At 36.2% G+C, this 22,321-nt stretch overlaps 1 protein-coding gene across 1 annotated transcript in view; it reads right to left on the bottom strand.

Annotated features, from left to right (window-relative positions):
• Nucleotides 1-22,321, bottom strand: part of BIRC6 (baculoviral IAP repeat containing 6) — a 201,436-nt gene that overhangs the window by 98,187 nt on the left and 80,928 nt on the right. The window contains exons 36-49 of the mRNA XM_026081224.1: nt 21,404-21,587; nt 20,820-20,975; nt 19,034-19,167; nt 17,215-17,368; nt 16,285-16,401; nt 15,156-15,310; nt 13,824-13,950; nt 12,886-12,996; nt 7,622-7,755; nt 6,501-6,628; nt 4,190-4,752; nt 1,070-1,245; nt 380-476; nt 11-205 (exon numbers count right to left, since the gene is read on the bottom strand). Of these exons, the coding sequence (XP_025937009.1) occupies nt 11-205; nt 380-476; nt 1,070-1,245; nt 4,190-4,752; nt 6,501-6,628; nt 7,622-7,755; nt 12,886-12,996; nt 13,824-13,950; nt 15,156-15,310; nt 16,285-16,401; nt 17,215-17,368; nt 19,034-19,167; nt 20,820-20,975; nt 21,404-21,587 (2,431 nt within the window). The remainder of the gene's footprint in view (nt 1-10; nt 206-379; nt 477-1,069; nt 1,246-4,189; nt 4,753-6,500; nt 6,629-7,621; nt 7,756-12,885; nt 12,997-13,823; nt 13,951-15,155; nt 15,311-16,284; nt 16,402-17,214; nt 17,369-19,033; nt 19,168-20,819; nt 20,976-21,403; nt 21,588-22,321) is intronic.

Genomic DNA, 22,321 nt, shown 5'->3' with positions numbered 1-22,321 from the left:
AGTCACTTACCCAAAGGTGCAAAATTGTGAATCCCTTCTGCATTATCAGGCTCAGAAGCTAGCACTCTGGCTTTCAAACTGCTGTCTGTTGCTTTGGTGGGACCAGAATCAAGGAATTTCATAATAGTTGAAACCATGCTTCTTGCAGTGTTAACAATAGCTCTTGTGCTTGTTACCATGTTGTTACAAATGAGCTGAACACCACCTATGTATAATGAAAAAAAACATGCAGTTCAGAAGGGTATGACAGATTCTAAGCAAACAAAGTTATATTTGGTATATTTGATCCTCCAGACACATATCTGTATTCCATCTTTAAGTGCCATAAAATCTACTATAAACTTTTTACTACATATGCCTAAGGAAGAGACATTCTTACCCATATCATGGAAAGCCTTCAGTGCCTCACTTGTGTCCAACACTCGTAAAATGAACCACAGCAGTGGCTCAGATAACTGACAAGTGGCAAGAGAACCCTAGAAGAAAAATGGTTAAGAAATACACAGTTTCATACAGAATTAATATGACAGAAATATGCAAAACTGCTCTTAGTCTTCCTTTCAGTAGGCAAAATCCCAGAGGGGACATCCCACCACACTTTTTCTCTACCACAAAATAGCAATAACATGCTCCATATGGTTCACTCCTACATAGGAGAAGTCTTTGTGGTAAAGAAAAGACGAAACTACCAGATAAGTAGCTGAAGGGAAGAATATTGAACATTTAAAATAGCCATTAATATGAATACAATAAATGTGCTCCCCAGCTGAACACAGTAAAACAGTGTAGGAAAGTTTCAACACACCTTCACACCTTAAACCAGGAATCTTGATGGGGATGTCAGAATGTCCTTAGGGAGCCTCTCCCTCCCTCCACCATGGGCAACTGAAGGAGGCTCAGAAGACTAGCTTTCTAACTTCAGCACCAAAGCAAGGTGAGGTTGGAAAAATGTTAGCATTTCTTTGTACATATCATCAGTCCAGTCTACTGAGCATTTTGGGTTTTTTTTAAATGGTTTAGTGTCAAGTAACTAAACTATAACTATCTTGAAGCACTAAAGGGAACTTACCTGTCTTCCCATGTACCCACAGGCCATGTAGGTAAGAATTGGCTGAAGCATCACTTGCACTGTTGTTGCTTTTTTACTAAGTGTTGTCAGGATAGTGAACAACCCATCTCCAACTGATATTGCATCTAAGCCTCCATGAAAGTTTTCATGTTTAGTGAGATGTAAGCCACTTGCACCTTAGTGAAAACAGAAACAGTTCAAGGTTCAGAAGCTAAGGCCTAACAAGCCATTAAAGGAAAAAACACAATGCATCAAGAGAACAAGGTTATATAAATTTCATTTCAGTTAAATGTTCACATGGATTTTTACAAACTACAAATGGGCCATTTTCAGGATCAGATAAGTTACTATTAATATCGCCAAGTATGTGTTACCTTCTTTACAGTATAAATAGGAGGCATGACCCAGGAAGTCTGGTAATTTAAATCCCATTTTAGATAAGATATTACAAATGAGGGTAATTAGCAAAGGAAATAGAATAGGAGCTACAAGGACCAGAATCAATCCTAGCCAAAGGTAACTAAAATGTATTTAGGACGTTTTCCCCAGAGAATAATGCAAGCGCACTTGTGCAGCCAAAAAACCATTTAACATATGCATTTCTATCTAAAATACCTCTCCTTAAATTTTCATTTTCAGTGTTTCAGCACCAGATTTTATTGATGGGACATTAGCACTCAGGAAATTAGTGCATAAAAGTTTGATTGCATATTGATGAAGATGAAAAACTGCCAGACTAAATGCTGGATATTTCAACCATCTTCTACTATTTCAGGTATAGCTTCAGTGAAAAGAGTCAAGCTGGTACTTCTCCTTCCTCCCTCCCCTCCCACCACCCAGCAGAGGAGGGCCATCCTCCAGAAAGCAATAGTCTTCTTAAGGAGGGAGGTTCCCTGTGAATATGACTGTCTTATAAAGCAAATTACATGGATCTAGAAGAGCTTTTAAAAGAGGTATGAGATTGCGGGAAGGGGGTTGGGGGGAGGGGAATGGAATAATCCCCTCCCGTTTAGAGGAACTGAAGTTATACTAAAAATAAGGATAGTGTGTTCAAGTGATCTTTGCAACATGCCTTAGAGAAACACTCTGGCTAGAGAATTGACAGCTGTAGTACTTTAACCACCTTAAAGTTGTCAAGAAAGAAAGTATTGCTAAGCACTGGATATGTGGAGACAGACAAAAAAGAAAAAAAAATGGCTGTAAAAGACTTAATTTCTGCAGGGTCTGGAAAAACTAAACGAAATGGATGATAAAGCTGAAGCCACCTAGGGCAGATTAGCTGTGAAGATTTTGAGGCAAAGGTGGGACGGCAATACTGTTATTTGTGTGATTTTCATAGTCTGTCAAAGACAAAGCCTAATGAAACGAAAACTAATGAAATCAAAAGGCAAAGCAGTGACGAAAGGTAATCCAACAGATGTTTTAACTTCACGGGACAAGCAAATTACTCATCTCTGTTCCTGAGCGACTGGCTTACCAGATGCCGTAATTCAACACAACCGGCTTAAATTCTGACAGCAGCCCTGCTACGTATCAGTAGACATCTGCAGATGTCTTCCAGATGATCTTCACCAGGTAACTAGCACGCTGCACTAGCCATTACATGTTTACTACCATATGCTGATAATGGAGAGAGTATGTTTTGGATCAAATATAACCTTGGCAGTGGTATTGAAGGAATGTTCTGTTCAGAGAAATGGTCTGAGGAGAGCTTAATACACTTTTTTTTCATGAAGGAACTAAAGCTGCAAGTAGCCATGTTATAAATTTCCAAAACACACACGCAAATTAGTTCCAACAACCTGCATCAAAAGGCCCTGGCAGAAACAGCCTGTTGAAGTGATCAGCTGGCCCAGCAGCTCGAGCTCTGTGAACAGCATTTTGAACGACACTACCTTTCCAAAGCCCTGGAAGGGACTTCTGGAAGGTTCCGGCAGCGCATCCCAGCCCTGTCAAACTCTGCCTGCTGTTTCAGTACGGCTATCGGAGATTACTACTTTCTCCCTCAGTTGCTCTTACGTCAGCATGAGCCACCGGCCTAACCCTCCCATGCCCTCGTTCAGCCAGCGCACTGTTTTCGGGTGAGAGTTTTGGCTCACAGCTTCACATTTGCCTAAGGGAGACTGGCACAGAAAGGGCAGAGATCTCCCTTTGCGAGGGCAACCACTACAAAGAGCACAGAACTTGGCAACTATTATCTCAGAAATGGAGCACCATCTCTCTGCCTATCATCCTGCAAAATGCTTTCCCACTTCTGCACACGCCATGCTATTCACAATATTTCTGCCAGTAGTTGAATTTCTGCAAAAAAGCTGGATACTACTGTCACCGCTCACAAGCCAGTCTGCTAAAGATAAACTGTATTTTCTCAGGGGCACTAGTACATGCCTGACAAATAGCAACTCTGCTGTTCAACGTGTCATCAGCTTCCTAGCGTCTTTGCAGCAGGCTGATCTCACCCACGTGCATACGTGACTGCGGCTCCTAGAACACACTGCTAATGAGGTTTCTGGTAAAAGGCAGCACGGGAAAGTTCCTGTATTCTGTGCAAAAGCCACAGTCATAAGCTGGCTTTTCCAGAAACAGTGATAGAAAGGAAAATATCAAAATACTTAGAGAACAATTGATTTGAAATGTCCATAGTACAAACTGAAGACTAATTCTAATCCAGGCATGGAGGCAACAGGCACAAATTACAACACAGGAAATTCCCTTTAAACATAACACAAAGCTTTATGGAGCCTCCAACCTTGGAGATATTCAAGACCCGACTGGACACAGTCCTGAGCGACCTGCTCTAGGCGGCCCTACCTTGTGCAGGAGGGGCTGGACTAGCTGACCTCCAGAGGTCCCTTCTGACCTCAGCCATTCTGCAAATCAGACAAACTCCAAATCCAAATGCCAAACACATTTGCATTTGGTTTTAATTACTGTCTCCCATTTTATGTTAATTTTTTCACATACCTCTCACCCCTTTCACTTCTTTTCTATCAGCCTGTTTTTTCTCCCTGACATTTCTGTGACACATCCTTTCATGTCTACACCCAACTTTCCATTTGTAGAAGTTTTAAGCATCTTACCACCCCCAAAAGTTTTCCTTTTTATTTACAAAATACCTACCAATAATCATTGCCATAGCGCTGCTGTTACACTGGCCAAGAGCAGACAAAATCTGGCTCATAATTTGTTGGTTGGCTAACACCAAGTCTGCCACATATGCAGTTGATCCTTGAGTATTAGGATTGTTTCCATTGCCATCTTTGCTTCCTGAAACCTTTTCTTCATCAGACACGCTGTCTGTAGTACTGCTTGCAACTGGAACACGGGCACTATATTCTCGGTTACTGGAAAGTGGCAGCTGAACTAAAATGTTGACCAGCTTTAACAAATCAAACATAAGCTGATCCCTTGTCATTTCTCCACAAACTGCTTTGGCATCACCTGGACGAATAATATTGGCAAAAAGCCCTCCAAAACATGCTCGAGCACCTACAGAGCTGTCTGAACCACTGCGAGACATCACTTTGTCCGAACATGTAATGTAATGATGCACAAGGAAGGTTATGGACTCAATCACTGCAGAAATAGTGCTAACTGATACAACTTCAAAATTCTGATCCAAAGTAAATTCCAAGAGTTTCACTTGTGCATCCAAGGGCCCCTGGCCTGTCTGGAAAGCACCCCTGAAAGAAAAAGAAAGAACATCACTGTTAAATATTAACAATTTATATTTGTTTGAGTGACTAATCTTCAAAAAAGGTTTTTTGAGGAATAACTCTCAAAAAGTACAAACTTTCAACAAATACAAATCTAGACACTTCCAGAAATGCATGCTGAAGCATATACTGACCTTTGACAAGGGCCAAGCATTCACAGCTTTTTAATATACTGGTCATCACACAGTCTATGGAACCTCTCCATCATATCACTTTACCAGTATCACCAAAGTTGAAAGTCTCCTTTGACAAAATCTAGGACCTATTATTTCTTTAATCATAGAGTCAATCTGCAGATATAGGTTTGAAATACAGCTTGTTCAAATGGGTGAAAAATTTCTCATATTTACAGGGAAACTTTATGGGAAGAAGCCATCTAATACTTTAATATCATTAGAATTATTTGTCTTCTAAAACATGATGGGGTTTTTCTTCCCTCCTGGCTACAGGGAAGAGAACGGTCAGTCTGAATAGCAACTATACATAAGACTATGAGAATGGCACTCAAACTGTCACAGATAGGTGCTTATAGGTTGATTACTTGCAAGACCACTGTTAGAGATAAGTTTATTTTCCTGAATGAATTCACATGTTTATTCGTGGACTGCAGAATGAGCCTTTTGAGTTAGTATATTTAAAATAAAAGTGGTACTGATTTTTGGAGTCTGATTTAATTTTTGAAATATTTCTCTGCATCTTTGACATTGATCAATCTCACCGTAACTTTTAACATTAAATATGGAACAAATTAGTTTCTGTAAATAGTGTGGAAAAAAGCATTTGCTGTTTAACTAGTTCTTAAAATAAATTACTGCTTTCATTTACAATCAATCTTATGCTTCAATCAGACATAGCAGAGTTGAAGAACTATCTGAGGTTCTAGAAATAATTATCTAAACCCTTCTTTGGTGATTTGCTTCCATTTTATGGCATTTCAGCCCCACCTTGTTTGTCTCAAAAAAGCCCCTAAACATCTCCGAAGCTATATCATTTCAGTGGCCTCTTCAACTTATTTCAAGTAAAGTATGGCATGCTGACATGCATTGCAAGATTCACTGTGAATTACTGATTTTATTCCATTATTATACATATTGTATAATTAATTGATCATTAATGTAAGCTGGTGAGGCCCACCCACCCAATTCAAGTTATCATGGTAAAATTGCTTAGAGAAGGCTGCAGCTGTTTTCTGTATGATTAAAGGATAGATAACACCAAAGTGCCACCTGCTGGGAAGCAGGGAAGAAAGAAACTGAGGAAACTCATCCTTAACTATATGAAGCCTTTGTCTGGAGATGTGCAATACATCAATACCAGAAATTGATAATTCCTAACATATTTCAGACCAAGCAATTGCCACAAGTCCGAAGTACTGCCCATGTACTGATACACAGTCTTGCACTCATCAATCTAGCCATGAAGAAGCAGAGCTGTTAGAGACAAGCCATCTCAGCTGGAGAAGCAATCAGAGTCCGACCAGCTGTGCATGGAGTTTCCACATGCCAGGAGCAGCCCAGAGCCCTCTGGCTGCCCTGCAGCTACAGCAGAGAACTGCTTCCATAAAATATTTGACAGTATGGCAAGTGGGGATGTACACGTTGCAGCTGTGATTCACAACCCACACAGATTTTAAAGACAAATATGGTATTAAAAAAAAAACAAAAAACACAAAAAACAAACCCCCAAAACAACAAAAAAACATACTCAAGATTTACCTTTCCGTTGAAAGTATATGTATTAATTTCAATAAAAATTCACTGAACATCTGAGGACATGTTGAAGAAAGATGCACTTGTAATCGAGTAAGAAATTCTTGCATAGCTTGCGTAGCTGTTGGCCCAACCTGGAAGGAAAGGCATTTTAATAAGTTATATATAAACTGAAATGTCCTCAAGAATATTAGTTGTATCTAACAGAAAAAACATTTTCTCAGAACATTAAAGTATTATGCAACTTAACCTGCTTTCTGAATAATTTTATGGGGTTTTCATAGGACAACTATTCTGAATCAATTTCACGCATTTTTCTATTGCCAACCATGAGAAAAAAAAACAAAAAACAAAAAACAAAATAATTCAGTTCTTGGCCTAAAACTGTTTTGCAGCTCAGGATTTTACCCTTTCAGCAATGCAAACTACACTTCACTACACAGAACAAACTCTGAAAATCCATGAGGATTCACACATTTACATGCAAGAGTTTTAGATTAATAGTATTGTACAATGTTTAAGTTTTGGAAAAAAATAGCTATTTTCCAGGAGACTCTTATCAAATATTACATACAAATAAGTTAACTCTTTTTTTTTCACCATTCACAGATATTCCAAAGACTGTAAAGAGCAACAAACCATCAGCTGAAATTAGGAGAAACAGTAACTGACACATTAATTCACAAAACAGGCAGAAAATACAAGCATAAGAGATTCATTTTTTGTAGTCTTTCTCTTTTCTTTTCCTACTTGTTACATATTTAAACTTAATGTTCATCAGCATTTTTATCCCAACCCAGTCTGATTTCAGGAAGCTAACCAAACTCTATTACTTTTCCATGCATGCTATGCCATGCACCCCCAACACTCACCGACATATCACGATATACTCTCCCTATGGAAAGTTTCCAAATAGTTGGCAAAAAGGAAAGATTAATTATGAGTTATAGTACTCATAGTAGATTACCAATATGATCTTCCCTGTGGTTGTTATCAGAACCAGCTAAGGCTAAAAATAAAAGAAAAATAAGCCATAGCTACAACACATTATGAAAAACACATATTCATATCAAGTGTACTGAAACCCTATTATGAAAGGTTATTCTGTTATTTTAATTGATAGTTACCTGTGGACTGTGTTGATTTGTTCCATGAGGATTGGTGCCGGAAAGAAATTTCACCAAGACATGAATGAGGTTGGGATCTGACACCAATAGTTGGGCAGTACTTTCCTGAGCTCCGATGGTACTGCTTGGACCAGCTTAAAAATAAACATGTGAAAATTAAATTTCTAATCTTAAGCGTTAAGTGTAAAAACATTTATACTGCTTATCCATTATACTTACTTCATCTTGCATACACATGCAAGGCAGAATGAGCTACCAAAAGTTGCTTACTCATGGCTACAAGTTTGAGTATACTGTTTTCCACCAGGTACAAGTATAGACCCCCAAAACTGTTCCCTCTGTTTCTAAGCTTGTTAAGACAATATTCCTGAAAACAGAGTTTTATTTTGTAGAAGCAATATATTCAGACATTTTTACCTGTTTCTCTCTATTAGTCCCACAATTTATTAAGGTTTAAGTGCATTTGTTACTTTATCAGACAGAGATCACACATTCTATTATCCTGTAAGCAATCGAGATGTTTTTCTCCATGGCACACTCAGACTTCTCATCATTGACTAAAACTGTAGGGAGCTTAATAGATAGGGGCTTTGGGGACTAGAAGTAGAATACATCCTTCGATGATCAAACAAATGAGTTTTTATGAAATGTGAAATCTTACTCATTCGATAGTGGCATATACGATCAACTCAAATCATGACTTCAGAAAAGCATAGCTACCTACTGAATGAAAATACTTACTCTTATCATGTCTTACCTATCTAATTACAATTTCAGGCTATTACATGCTGAAGATGTGATTTGTTTTGGATTTTATCCCACACTTGAAAAACTAAATCAAGAGGGAATGGTGCTTTGGTACAGGAGAGTTTTGTTGGCATCCACTGGATCACGATAAGATACCTGATTAGGGAGGATGTAAAAGAACAAAAAACTAAACTACTTCCTGGTCATTCTGTTTATCAGTCTTCATCATCCTACATTAATTTCCTTAAACTAAACAGTAATATTCCAATCAGGAATGAAAAGTCTCAGTCAAAACCAGTATTAAACCCTGACTACTTCTATCTCAATTGAAAAGTGTCTAGAGCACTGAAAAATAGTGTTGGAAAGAGGCTTGCCATGAGAAGAAATCCCTGTGGGAAGATGGAAGGAGAGAAAGAAAACAAAAGATAATTTACTGTAAGATTTCCCCTTATCAAATGGCATTTCATTCCCAAACTATCAACAGATTTTTTGCATTAGGTGAATGCAGAAAACTAAGGCTGGAAGTATTTCCTTTACAGCTATATGGAGCATATATTTCTCACTGATATATCATTATCAGTAGTAAAACAACTATGTATGGCTAAGACTGATGAAACAGCAATAGCTGGAGTTGAATAAAAGTAATAAACCATCCCATAGCATTTTCTGTGAAAGAAAGACTGAACTTTTCAGAACAAGAGAGGCCTTCCATTGCAAGCTGTGCCTTGGAAACACCAACCTGGAGGAACTGATCAAGTTTATTTTCCAAGGAATCTACACCTTTAAGCATTTAGTTAAGTAAAATACATAATACACTGATTTTCCTCTCCGAGAAAACAGTGTGTAGGTTTTCGGGGGGGGGGGGGGTTGTTTTTGTTGGTGGTGGTGGTTTTTTTTGAGATGCTGTGATACAAACTAGAGATGAAAGTGATACTCAGGTCTGTAAGGATACTAATTTGCTAAACTCATAGTTCTTGCATGTACAGTTAGAGCTAATATATTAGGGTTTTTTGCCCCTCAGGTTATAATCTATCATGAAATTTAAGCCAAACTACAATTAAAATCATGCTCAGCTCTTGCTGACATAACTAATGAAAATGAGAAGCCTTTACAATCTTCAAAGTTAATTTGAATTCAATTATTCTATTTTCATGACTAACTTCTGCAACTTTTTGTTGCTTTAATGTAACTGCATCCTTCAATAAACTTTGAGTAGGAATCTAGCTCCAAGTTAGATGTTACTTGAGTTTGTTTGAAAGCACTGAACATTTAATTTATTTTAAAGTGTATATGCAAAAGTCTCAAAATGTTTTTTTATTTGAAAAAAGAAGAGATTTCTGTCATACTTTCCTGCATTCTTGAATCTTTGAAGACAGAAGGTATTTCATTTTCTTTGGAGACCTTGAATTAAAGGCATTAATCAGAAATGCTGTCTCCTTCTCTATGAAGCTTTCAACCATCATAACAGCGTGATAAGCAACACTGCTATTAGTGGTTGTTTTTTGTTTTTGTTTGTTTGTTTTTTAGTACACTGAAATTGCAGCTTTTAGAAGACCCGTGTTTGCATTTTTATGAACAGGCATGTTTGGGGTGTAACTTCAGTCATTTAATTTGTTCACTTGGTGTTTCTTTGAAGACATCATTGTTTAAAAACTCCCAGCTTTTCCCTACTGCATGTGCCTTCACTTGTTAGGGCTGTACTGTAACAGTTAATTAAATTGGACTTTTTTGTGAAGACTTTTCATCTTAATACAGGCAGATGTTACACCAGAACTTCCCCGGAGTTGACAGTCCCACCCCATCTCCTCTTAACATCAAGGGGTAGTGAATTCCATATGCTAGCCTTCAGCTCATTTCCTTCTAGTTTTAACCACTCTAGTTTTTCTACTGTTTCATGACAGAGCTGATGCCATAACCGAATAACTACGTCTTCACTACCTCCTACATTGTTTTATTGTTGTATTATTATTATTTTTTTTTTAAACAGCTGGAAGTATCACTGCAGTGTAAAAGTCCACTTTAATTCTACATTTTATTCGTCTGATATGTTTTGTTTGACACTAACTCAGATTTCAGAAGAATGCATCTACGTGATCTGCTCTGTCAAGTTATGTTTATACTCAAAACACTGCTCTTTCTGTGCTTCTGGTGACTGCCAATGTAAGAACAGATAATGCAAAAGGACACATGACCAGAGCATGAATAGTTCTTGCTACAGGAACAGATCTCTCCACTATATGCATTATCAGAAGGATTTGACAGATGACAGCCGTTTACTTTAGAGCAACGGTAGCTCTGAAGTTTTTCTTAGCCAGATACCACTGTGGATTTGCTTACACCCACCTTCCCTTACATGGAATTAAAGAATTCTCGTTGTCACTCACCAAAACCTGATTTTAAACACCATCCTTCCAAAATCAGTCACTGGATCTTGTAATCAAATGAAGGTCATCGTTCTGAACTGAAATGAGTGGTGCTGGGGTGTGTGTGTGTGGGGCGGGGGGTGCTAATCCCTGCAAAGTATCTTGCAGGCCTCAGGTAAGTGTTTCTGAAGCATGCAAATTACAAGCCTGAGCTCTCATATTCTGAAGCCACATACTAGGATAATGAAATAGGATTTTCTGATCACAAAATGACCTGCCCTAGAGGGCAGTTTCTCACAAATTCCCAACAAAGGACAGTTCCTGTAAGAAATCTGCCCTATGCTCAGGTTAAAAAAAACCAAACCAATAAAACAAACAAAACCCACAAAAACAAACCCTGATTACCACTGGAGAAGTCTGAAGTTTTGGAAAAAGAAAAAAAAAAAAAACTTAGTCAGAAACAGCTTTGAAAATAAAATCAGGATGAGATCTCAAGGACTACCTTATTTTCGATGTGACAGGAAGGTCGATGACAAGAACTTAAAATTTACTGATCTCTTGATGTAATAATGATGACTGAACCTGCAGTCTTGAGAGTAGAGTAATTCAGAAGTCAGAAGAGGGTTCAAAGAGAATACACAAAATGCAAATAAGGCCAGACCTTGGATCTTGAACGGATGGAAGAGTATGAAATGGCCCTTTTCAAGAAAGGGTGGGGAAAACAGAATGACTGCATGTGAACATAACCTGCCAAATGACGATAATGAATTTCAACTAAACAAAAATGCTGCCAATTTGAGAAGCAAGTTCACTAAGAAGGCTTTGCTCCAGTGGTCTAGAAAAATAACCATAGCGGGGTTTTCTCACAACTAAAATGCCAACCTGCAAACAGAGTTTAGTGACCATCTATTACTGGCTACACATCTACTAAGTTGTTTCTGGTTTCTGAAACAGCAAATGGGATTATCTAATTAGGATTATCATATCCAGAAGAGGTGCCTTCCTGATTATTTTACAAAGCTGATTGCATATAAACAGGTTTATTACATCTGCAGTCATCTGAATAAAACTATATTTTGTTTTTTAAATAAGTGTAGATAGTCCACAAATGAACACATTTTGGGGGGTGTTAGATTTCGGGGTATTAAAGAACCTCATTTTATAATCACACACTGCTAGTAAGACTAACCCAACTTACTCCCAATTAACTGTAACTGACATCCTAGTGAGTTAAAAGAAGAATACCCCTAACCATTACCCGTCAATAAGTGAAGCATCATGTGAACAATTTGTATTTCATAGCATAAAGCATTACAGAGCTAGATGGCATACAACAGAAACTCGACTCAAAACAAAGTTGACACTTAACTTGCATTTGACCAACCTCAGTAACAGCTGAAAACAGTATTTAAGAGAGTTCTGACTTGGTCTAATATGTAGGTTTTCAAAGATTTGTCTCCAAAGTCCTATTTACTACTTGGTATCTTCTTTAGAATGCTTTGGGGATATGGCCACAAAAGCATTCCTCACAAAAGCTGCCCTATGATAGTAACCCATTTAGAAGCTAAAATTTGTCATTTAGAAATTGTATCCTTTAACTTCTGTCTGACTTCCGGCAAAATCTCATTCACAAAGGGAGATTATTTGTACAATGTTAAGGAGCCATATGCAGCATGCAAGATAATTTAGTGAGCACAGGGAAGAGAAATGAAAGGGCTTTATTTCTTTCTGAAAAGATTCAGCTTTTACGGACTTATCTTCTTATAGCTTTCTATAAGCAGCGACTAGTCCCTGGATATGTACAGAAATATTCCTACTGCCTCAGAAGAATATGAATCTCTTTCTCACAGCCTTAATCCTCACTCTCTGCTACCTGCTCCCCAAATACAAAGCTAATGCCCAACAATCTTTATCTCATTCTAAAATTCCTTTATTTAGAAGACATTGCTAACCTATTTGTAAGGGCCTTTTCTTTTACCACTAAGGTTTCAGCTTCTGTGGTATGAGAAATTCAAGAAGCCCACTCTTGAAAAGCCTGAAGTTATGGAGAGCCAAAGTACTTACCTGAGAAATGGAAAGTTTTGGTAGTCTTTGGGATGGGAATGCACACTCATTTGTACATCATAAAAACAGTCAACGTAACCCACAACTCACCATTAAGCTGCATATTTGTCATGAGAGTTAGGCTGTGAAGCACAAGGCACCATGTCCGGAGTAAGGTATTAGGATACCATGCCAGAACTGATAGAAAGCTAGTTACAGATGCTGTCAAGAAAAACATGTTTTTTCCAAGCATTAATCTTCAGGGTATTACAGTCAAAATAAGAAGTTTATAGTGAGTCTGTTATATTTACTTTGTTTTGACAACTATTCACCCAGAAAATTAGGAAAAGAAACCTTCACCAGCACTTCAGAGGAAATGACCTAAAGAATTTTCTGCAATGCCAAAATCCTGCCATCTCAGGAAAAAAAAAAAAAAAAGATACAAACAAATTACTTGAGTTACATCAAAAAAGTTTCTCATGGAACTCAGTGTAACAGGCTTATTAGAGTAGGCACTCAGGTTTGAACTATCAGCACAAGATACCACAGATTTTTTTAAACCACTTGAATTTATAGAAGAAAAATAACTAGACATGTCTTTGTACTAGATTAGTAGACTGAAGCCACAGAGTAAAAGTCTTCCCCACTCATTAGCCTCCTTTGATAATAATAAACAGGGCATAGGACTGTTATCAGCAGAATAAATTTACCAGAGAAGTGCATACAGGTGCACGGTCTGCCTTAGACTAAGGAGTGTATTTAAGAAAAGTTTTTTTGGAAGTAAAGAATGATGAATTAAGAACCACCAATTTTACAATTTAAGTTCTGAAGAGATTTCACAAAAACACATTCAAGGAACTGCCTCTCAATTACATATTAACTCCAGAGTTTCAATGTTAAGAAAATAAAAGTCCAAGAGCTCTTTAATAACAACACAGAAATTCCACCACTGATCTCAACAAGAATACTATGAAGCAAAAATTGTGCATTTTCAAAAATCTTATCTCGTACCTCCTGCAAATTCATTTTCACAATTTAATGTATTTTACCTTGGTTCAAAGAAATTACAGGTATTCGATTAGCGTTATACAGGAAAATATCAGCGCCATTATCTTTACTTCCAGAGGAGCTGGAATTCAGGCTTAATGTAAGCCATAACTGTAAAAGGGATTCAAGCTGAAAAAAAGAAGAAGAAAAAAAAAAAAGACACCATCAGACCAAACACATGCGTTTTCCCAGAACCTAAAAATGAGAGAAGTTGTCTGTTTTGATTTTAAAAAGTCTTATCCACATTCTCAGCTGCTACTGTTTCCACTCACAACAATCAAATACACACTCTCCTGTACTGGATATGAAGCTTCCGATAAACAGAATATTCAAGTCAAGTTCAGCATAATTCGCAAATGCTTTTGCTGTGTTCTGGTAATGCATTTCTTTTCAGTTGGTTCAAATTCTCTTACAAAGTTTCTTTTCTCTTCAAACTTCTGTTAAAAAAGGCAGTTTTACACATTGCTCAGAAACACCTATATCATCACCTTGCTATTTTAACTTACATGATTGCATGTAAGCTTTTGAAATGTCTCAATGAACATAGTCAAGGGATGTTTAATAGTCATCCAAAATTATTCATATTCACAGAAGCCAATTTAACAACTGGGAGACCTCCTGTACTATCAGAGAGGCACAGATGTTTACTCTGAATCACTCTCTTGAGAAAACTCACTATTTAGATGTTCTCAGAAAGCACCAAAGTCCTTTATCCCACAAACTATGTTTTGTATGAGATATTTAAAGAACAGTTGAGGATGCAGTCAATCATCCAAATTAAAACATAAACAGGTAACCATRCATATATAATACGCACAGCATTCCTTTTGTATACCTTAAAAAAAGTGTTGATAATATAACTAAAAAGCATACTTCTGCTTTCAACTTTTAGGATAACAGGATAATTCAGGTTGGAAGGGACCTCTGGAGGTTATCTAGACCAGCCTTTTGCTCAAAGAAGGGTCAAGTATGATGTGAGACCAGGCTGTTCACAGCTTTATCCATCTGGGTTTGAATGGAGACTGCAAACTTAGTGAGAGTCTTCACTGATAAGGTAGCAATTACCTTTTAGTGAAACTACAAACTGTGTTTTTGAATATTGCAAAAGTACACAAACCTACTTTCCCCTGTAACAAGAAAATGTCCTATCTGATAAAAGCTTTCTGTATGTTTATTACATTATCGGTACTATTGTCCATGACAACTTCAAAAGTAATAAACTGGCCTAACAGGTCGCTTACCATTCTTTCTGAAGTAGTAAGAAATATTAGAAAACAAATTTCAAATTTAGAGAGAAATAATATCAAAACATTTGAAAGTTCATAATTCTATACCTGAACATGGTGAACTTGAAGCATGGAAAAGAGTTTGTTGAAGCATGCACTCAGCATAGGTATAGATGACAACTGTACAATCAACTGGGCATTCTGGTTTGCAGCATGTAACCCTCTCAGCAATGAATCATCTGTTCCACTGGGAGACTGGGTTACTAGAAAAAAATAACAAACCAAACAAAACACAGAAGCCCCCCACCCATAGATTATTTTGTGGAAGTTTCTAAAAGTAATTTCATATTTATTTACTTAGATTTTATATTTAAGAAAAAGAAATTTATTTTATAATTTATGAGAACATCTTCAATCTAGTGTTCAGGTCTGCTAGACTATTGATTACTATACTGTTAAAGGCATAATTGAATGCCAGACATCTCCATCTTTCCAAACAGTGTTTGGAAAGTGAGCCCACGGACACACATTTTCACTGTTCTTGCCAAACACTTATTTCTGAAAGTCTTTTGAACACTGTGGTTGGGAAATCTCTTTTAAGCATTACAATAAAACTATCATAGTCAATGATAAGCTTCTGGAAAATAAAGTCTAAGGATATCACTAAATCCACTTCATCACTGGTAACCAGATATTCAGATAATTGCATGCATATTAAGGTACCCTGGAGAGCTACAAAGAAGCACACTTCAACAAGATGGGTGGTGAAACTCACTGAAACCCACTGAAAATATGTTCAAAAGTCAGCCAACATTGCAGGTGTTTTTACAACACAAAGCTCACTGGATAGCTGGGTTCAAAATACTACTCAAATTTTTTTCCCTGTCAAGTATGAAGCAGTTTCCAAGGTGAGAATTAGGCCTCACAAAAATAGGAAATTTAAGTTTCACTTGCACTTAGATGAGAAAATTAGAACAATTTCTCCAAAGGACTATTAGTACTGTAAGAGAAATCCAGCATAGTTGACCAGTTTCACAGAATTTCTTAAATATATATATATAAACACACAATTCAAAGAACTGAATAAAGAAATATTTCTAAAGCTCAGTCTCATAATAAAATTCTAGTGGAATACAGTTTTTTCTAAGCTGTTAAGTGGCAGAAGAAAAAAAATAGTACAAATTTCAAAGTATCATGGTCATTATGTGAAGAGAATGATTTGACAACATGTAGTTACATGTAGGAGATGTGTTTGTTAATGCCTGTAGGATGGAATCAGCCTCCAGGGTGGACATCATTTTCAGCATCAGCTCAGCCTGCTGTTCAAGTCCAACTTCTAGACGTGCATCTAAAGCTACACAAGGCAACAAACAGAGTAAAACTGAATTATATCAGAGACATATTTATTTACTCTAACTGCAAGTAATATAGATACACTGTCCGTACTAAACTAACTAAAAAAACAAAAAAAAACAAAAAAACCCACTCAGTATCACTGATAGGAAGATTCACTTGTGTGTGTGATGGAAACAGAATGTAGAAACTTTGAGCATAAGATTCTTGGAGGTTTGAAATATATAATTAATAAAATACTAAGTTTAACATTGTAATTTTTTTCTGAAACACACATACAGAYACCTTTTCATAGTTACTTAAATATCACATGTCTAAATTTGCTTATGTTTAAGCCTATTTTTTTCCCCCCAAACTAATAACCCTCAAACAAGGACTAAAAGCTATTTCTCACCAAAGGAAATGTGGGAGGGGAAAGGTCTATCTCCCCAGGTCAAAAATACTCCTGCAAACTAAACAAGTGTGCCACCTTATTCCTTAGGATAGAGCTAACTATACAAAATATCAGCCAATAAGAGCTTCCAAACTTTTAAATCATTCCTGTTTTATAGGTGATTACAAACTGACTGTATGCCTGTGTGCATTCTAAAAATATTAGAAAAGGAGAAATTTTTCTGCTGTTAGACTCAATTTTAAATATAAACCTTGCATAACATTCTCTTGCTTATCACAGAAGAACTGTGGCATATATAAAATTTAATTCTTTCCGTTTAATGCATACAGAGATGGTTAACATTAATTTGATGCACTGATATGTGGAATGCAGCACCACAAAAAAAGACACCCTAMAACAGAACTTTACTACACTGCTCACCTTGGGAGACTGATACGCTCACAGTCTGTGATCCATTCTTCTCTGTAGTTACTGGTGGTTTTGCAACAGGAATTCCAACACCTCCGATGTAAGGATTGTAATTGTAGGTACCATAATCAGCACCCCAGTAATCATACCAGGTGCTGCTTATAGGCTTAAAAAACAAACACAAACACAAAAATAAACAATAACAAAAAATTCAGCAATTCTTTACACTGCCTAAGTAGAAGAATAAAATTTGTAATGACTAACAAGAAACATGGTAGCTACAAAAATTAAAACCAGAAGATTGGATCCAATACCTTTAGAAAATTTTGTTTCAATTTTTGTTGCTGTGTAAACTACTGAAGGCTTAGTAATTTTCAAAATCCAGCAACTTAGTTAGATGTCTCAGAGATTCAAAAACCCAATTTGAAAATGTTACCGTCAGTTTTTATTTACACATTTTTACCATACTATAAATTTGGAAGTGGAGTATTACACAGATATTTTGAGGAGTTATTCATGAAGACAGAATACTACATTATTAATATAATTGTACTATTAAAGTACCTTGAGGCCTCAGTGAGGCTCAGGGATTATTTGTGCTGGGGTCTGCAAAAGAAAGAGTTGAATAATTTCTGCTCAAGTGTCTCAATTTAAGACACTAAGAGGGCGTATGGACTGCAAGAATGAGAGAAAACAGTAGTATAAGACTATATTAAAGCAAGTTATGTATGCCTAGCTAATTTCTAATGGCAAGATCCTGTATCAATTATCATTTTATAAAAATGGCATAGCAGGAGCAAATCTTAAGGAGGATGAAGAACGATGTTTTTATTGGCCGTTTCGTCGAGGACATCCAATCAGGCAATGAGATCACGAAGACATCCGTGGAAGAAGCAGAATGAAGGGTCACGCCAAATGAGACGATAGCAGAATGAAGGAAGAAAGTAGACACTGATATCACAAAGATTAAGCAAGAAGTGGAATATTTTGGTCAAGAGAGTTTTAAAGAAAGAAATCTTTACATGATAGGTAATTATTGGAAAGACATACAAGGGAATAAGAAAGAAAGAAAAGAAAAAATTGCAGTAGTGTCTGAGCAAGTGGTGAGAAAGTTAATTTAGATTAATTTAAATGAGGCTGAAGGTTTAACTCCATACTGAGAGGAGTGGGAAAACTCCAAATAAGTATTTCATTATTATGGATAGAGAAAAGAGGCTCAACATTTTATTATAAGCAGCTGTGGTTCTTTAATATACCTTGACTACTACTCTGTCTAAATGTAATTTTACTACCTCTGATATAATTATGTTTAGATTCTCTTTTAATATGAAAAAAGCATCTAATAATTTTCCTTGTTCCATGATGAGATAGTTTTGAAGTTATCTGCTTCCATTCCCAGCCTCAGGCTGGTCTAAGCATTAACCTACTGCCAATGACCTTGCCATTAAAAAAAAAAAAAAAAAGGTACAGAAAGAACCAGCTTTATTAATTTCTAAGATCAATCACAGAAGCAAATGGTACTCTACTTGTAATGAAAATAAACAAGACTGGATCTTCTTTCTTTTATGCTTCTGTTATCTTTACTACGTGCTAAATTATGAGTAAACTCGGAACCTCCCATTAAAATATGGATATCTTCATGTAAAAGCAAAACATTTTGTGGTCATCTGAGATGTGAACGCATTTCATATTTACATTCTGTCCTGTCGTACATAAAATCTTTACACAAAGCTAGAAGTAGGTCTAATGACATAAAATATCACTAGTTAAAAGTGGAAAATAGAAAGGTTTCACATGTAAAGGTTATCCCGAAAAATCATGCGTGTCTTACCTTGAAGACTTTGGCTGCAAGGGGATCTTTTTCCAAATCAATATCCAAAGGATCAATATCAACTTCCATCAGGTCTTGCAGTAATTCCAGGTCAATGTCTTTGTCTTTTTCCAAAGATGACAGAGGTGGAGCACCTTTGAATGATTAAAACAGCTTTAATACTGCCAAGTATAAATTATAAAACAGGGTTATATCATATACTTATTGGATAATTTTAATGCTTTTAATATTTACAGCTCTTTGGAAAAAGTTAATGAATGTTATCAAATTTGACTTTTTAAAAGGTTTTAAAAATTGACTTTTAAATCAGAAAAAATACTTTTTTTTTTTAAACAATAACATGTAAAACTAGGTAGAAGGACTGCTCATATTTTGTCTATGTTTTCAGAAACAAATTAACCTATCACCAACAACTCTGTACTGATATTCTGATAGATTTTGAAAAAAAAAAGATAGGAAGAGAGAAAAAGTATTTCAACTTTTTTAAAAAATACATATATATTTGATGTTAAAAATGATGCTGTCTTCTCCAAGACAGATATTTGAATTGAAACAATGAATGCAGAATATTAGTATGCCACATTTTTAACATGGGTCTAGGACGGAACAGAACCGCTCTTCTGACCATAGCCAATTGCAACGAAGAAAACTTAGCTACTTAGTTGTGGGCCTAATTTTTAACTAGGATTAAAGTCAAAGGCAATCTRAAAAAGCAAACAGACCTTTCTCATCTTTGCTCTTCTATCACAACCCCCAAATCACTCCAAATCATACTAAACCTGCAATGGTTTTAAATTTTCACACTACAGCAAAATGAAGTCTCACTGTGTGTCAGTATCAGTAATATTTAGTACCTTTTCTTGATTTGAGAACTGAAGTAAAAAAAGGAACAAAAATACTGAAGCTTCAACAGTGATTTTACTGAGATGTGAGTACTATCAAAGTGCCTACTCAAATACTTTCAAATTTAAGAAAATAAATAGTAAGTTTCAAACACTCATACATACCTTCAATACCTCACACTAACCTCCCCAAACCACCATGTTAGGTTTTTCTTTTGCCTTGTATAAAGCATTTAAGAAGAGTAAAATACAGTTCTACTTTCAACATCTATTCACTTGGCAAAGCATAACTGGTACCAGAGTAGTATTTTATTAAAAAACTGAGATTGAAACAAGCTTTCAAAACAAACATTTCTTAAACGTACAGGTGTTAGTATTATTAAATACTGTGTTTATAAATTACAGATATTAGTATTCTACATCAATAAGTTATCCATTACTGTAACAATCAAGTTCCTGAACCAATATCACATTAGAAACAAACCTAAATTTTATGCTTGCTCATCAAGGGAACTCAATGAAAAAAACTGAATTACAAGCTGTTGGCAAGCTAAGTTCACTTGGGTAAATATCAGATTAAAAAAAAAAAAATGAACTAGTCATTCTGCTGATTAAAATATTGATAATTGGACGGTTTGTATTACTAATGTTCATATTTAAAAATGAATAATAAAACACCAGAACTCCAGCTATGCATGACACATGGAATAATGTACATATGGCAATGGCGTCCTAAAGGCAATAGAATTTTAATTACCTAACTGGCTCTGTGTGTGTGTGTATTTTTTATATACATACATATACATATGCATAAAAACCTCTTCCACCACATACACTGTTAAACAAAAAAAAAGTTTGAAAATGATTTAAGAATATGATTATTTTAAAGTTTTGTCAAAATAGCAGCTTTCTATTTGAAATATGCTACAGATTAAAACATTTACCTGTGATGTCATGTGTCAACGGCTCATCTATGGTCTCCACTAATTGAACTGTTGATTGCTGGAGAGAGTCATCAGAATCCCCAGCTGAAGCTCCAGCATCTTCTCCCAAAGCACCTTCTTCCATAGCTTCAGCTGCAATAGGTGCCAACAATTCTCCTACACATTACATTAAGCAGACAACTCCATTACTAGCTCAAACTGTATTCTAGTTTCAAACCAATGTCCCAGTGTCTGGGCCAACTGTGTTTTCCTTGCATAACTCTAAATTCTTTAAGAGATACTTCTTCAAGGGAAGGAGCTCTAAGTAATTTGCAAATAAACAGGGTCTACTGTATTATTACAGGGTTGAAATATTCTTAACTTTTAGATGCAAAAGTTGCTAATTCAGGATTAACTGATAATCAAAGATTTCAAATTGTATTTACTCCAGAGTAATCTCAGTTTGCTTTGTGAAGCCTTTCAAGATTTTTCTTACCAACTTAATCAGAGCACTAGACTCTAATGTAATAACAAAAACCCCAAACATTAACGAAAGAAGTTTCCATTGTAACACACATTGTGAAAAATAGGAACTTCAAACAAACCTGCTAAAATATCCTGCAGCATACAAGTCAGAGAATACTGAGCCCATGCTCCTCCCCAAGAGATGTCTCCTCTGTTAAAATCGGTCCCAACCAGAAGCAACAATAATCTTTCCAGTTGAGTTTCATTCACAATCTCACACAAATGTATTGTTGGCCTTGTAGCATTTGCAATTCTAGCAAGTACCTATAAAAAAAGAGAAATACATAACTACATTGAATTCCACCCCCCACAAGAATTAATCCATCAAAATCGAGACAAAGTTCTCAACAGCTAGAGATACCAAACTGTACTGTTTAAAAAACAAAAACAACAAAAACAAAAAAGAACCCTGAACACAAAATATCCAAGCATCAACCTTCCTGAAAAGTGGCAAACTGTAGTCCCACATTTCATCTATGAAATTCACCTCTCTACTTTATTGCTGGGGACTTTTCACTGTGCATCAGTGACTGCTTTCACTGTCCATCAAGAGCACCACTTTGCTCTATGTTCTCTGAAATTGTTTAGTTCCACATAACCTTTTTTTAAAACGTGTTAGAAACTAATCTCAGGAATGTTTTTACAGAAACATAATGCTACAAAAATACCTTATGTTTAACCGCAGTCTTCAAAGATTGAGCAATTTTGGAATGGAAAAACCTAACTGAGGCACTGCTCCATTTCTTAAATGTCAGAGGTGAATCAAGCATGTTTAAGGTCATGAATCATCTACAAATATTCATATCTGCATGAAATCGGTTCTTAAGAGAATGCTAAATAACACTTAATAGAATCTTCTCAAAAAAAGGAAAACCCTATACAAACAGCCTTAGGAGAATCCATAGTATTAAAAACAAAACAAAACAAAACAAAAACAAAAAAAAAAAACCACAGAAGTTTTTGGATGGATGGAATAGGCCCAAGGAAGAAGTCTGTCC

The sequence above is a fragment of the Apteryx rowi genome, unplaced genomic scaffold, assembly GCF_003343035.1.
Source record: "Apteryx rowi isolate R43461 unplaced genomic scaffold, aptRow1 scaffold_54, whole genome shotgun sequence".
Lineage (NCBI taxonomy): Eukaryota > Metazoa > Chordata > Aves > Apterygiformes > Apterygidae > Apteryx > Apteryx rowi.
This window is presented reverse-complemented; position numbering and strand designations above follow the sequence as displayed.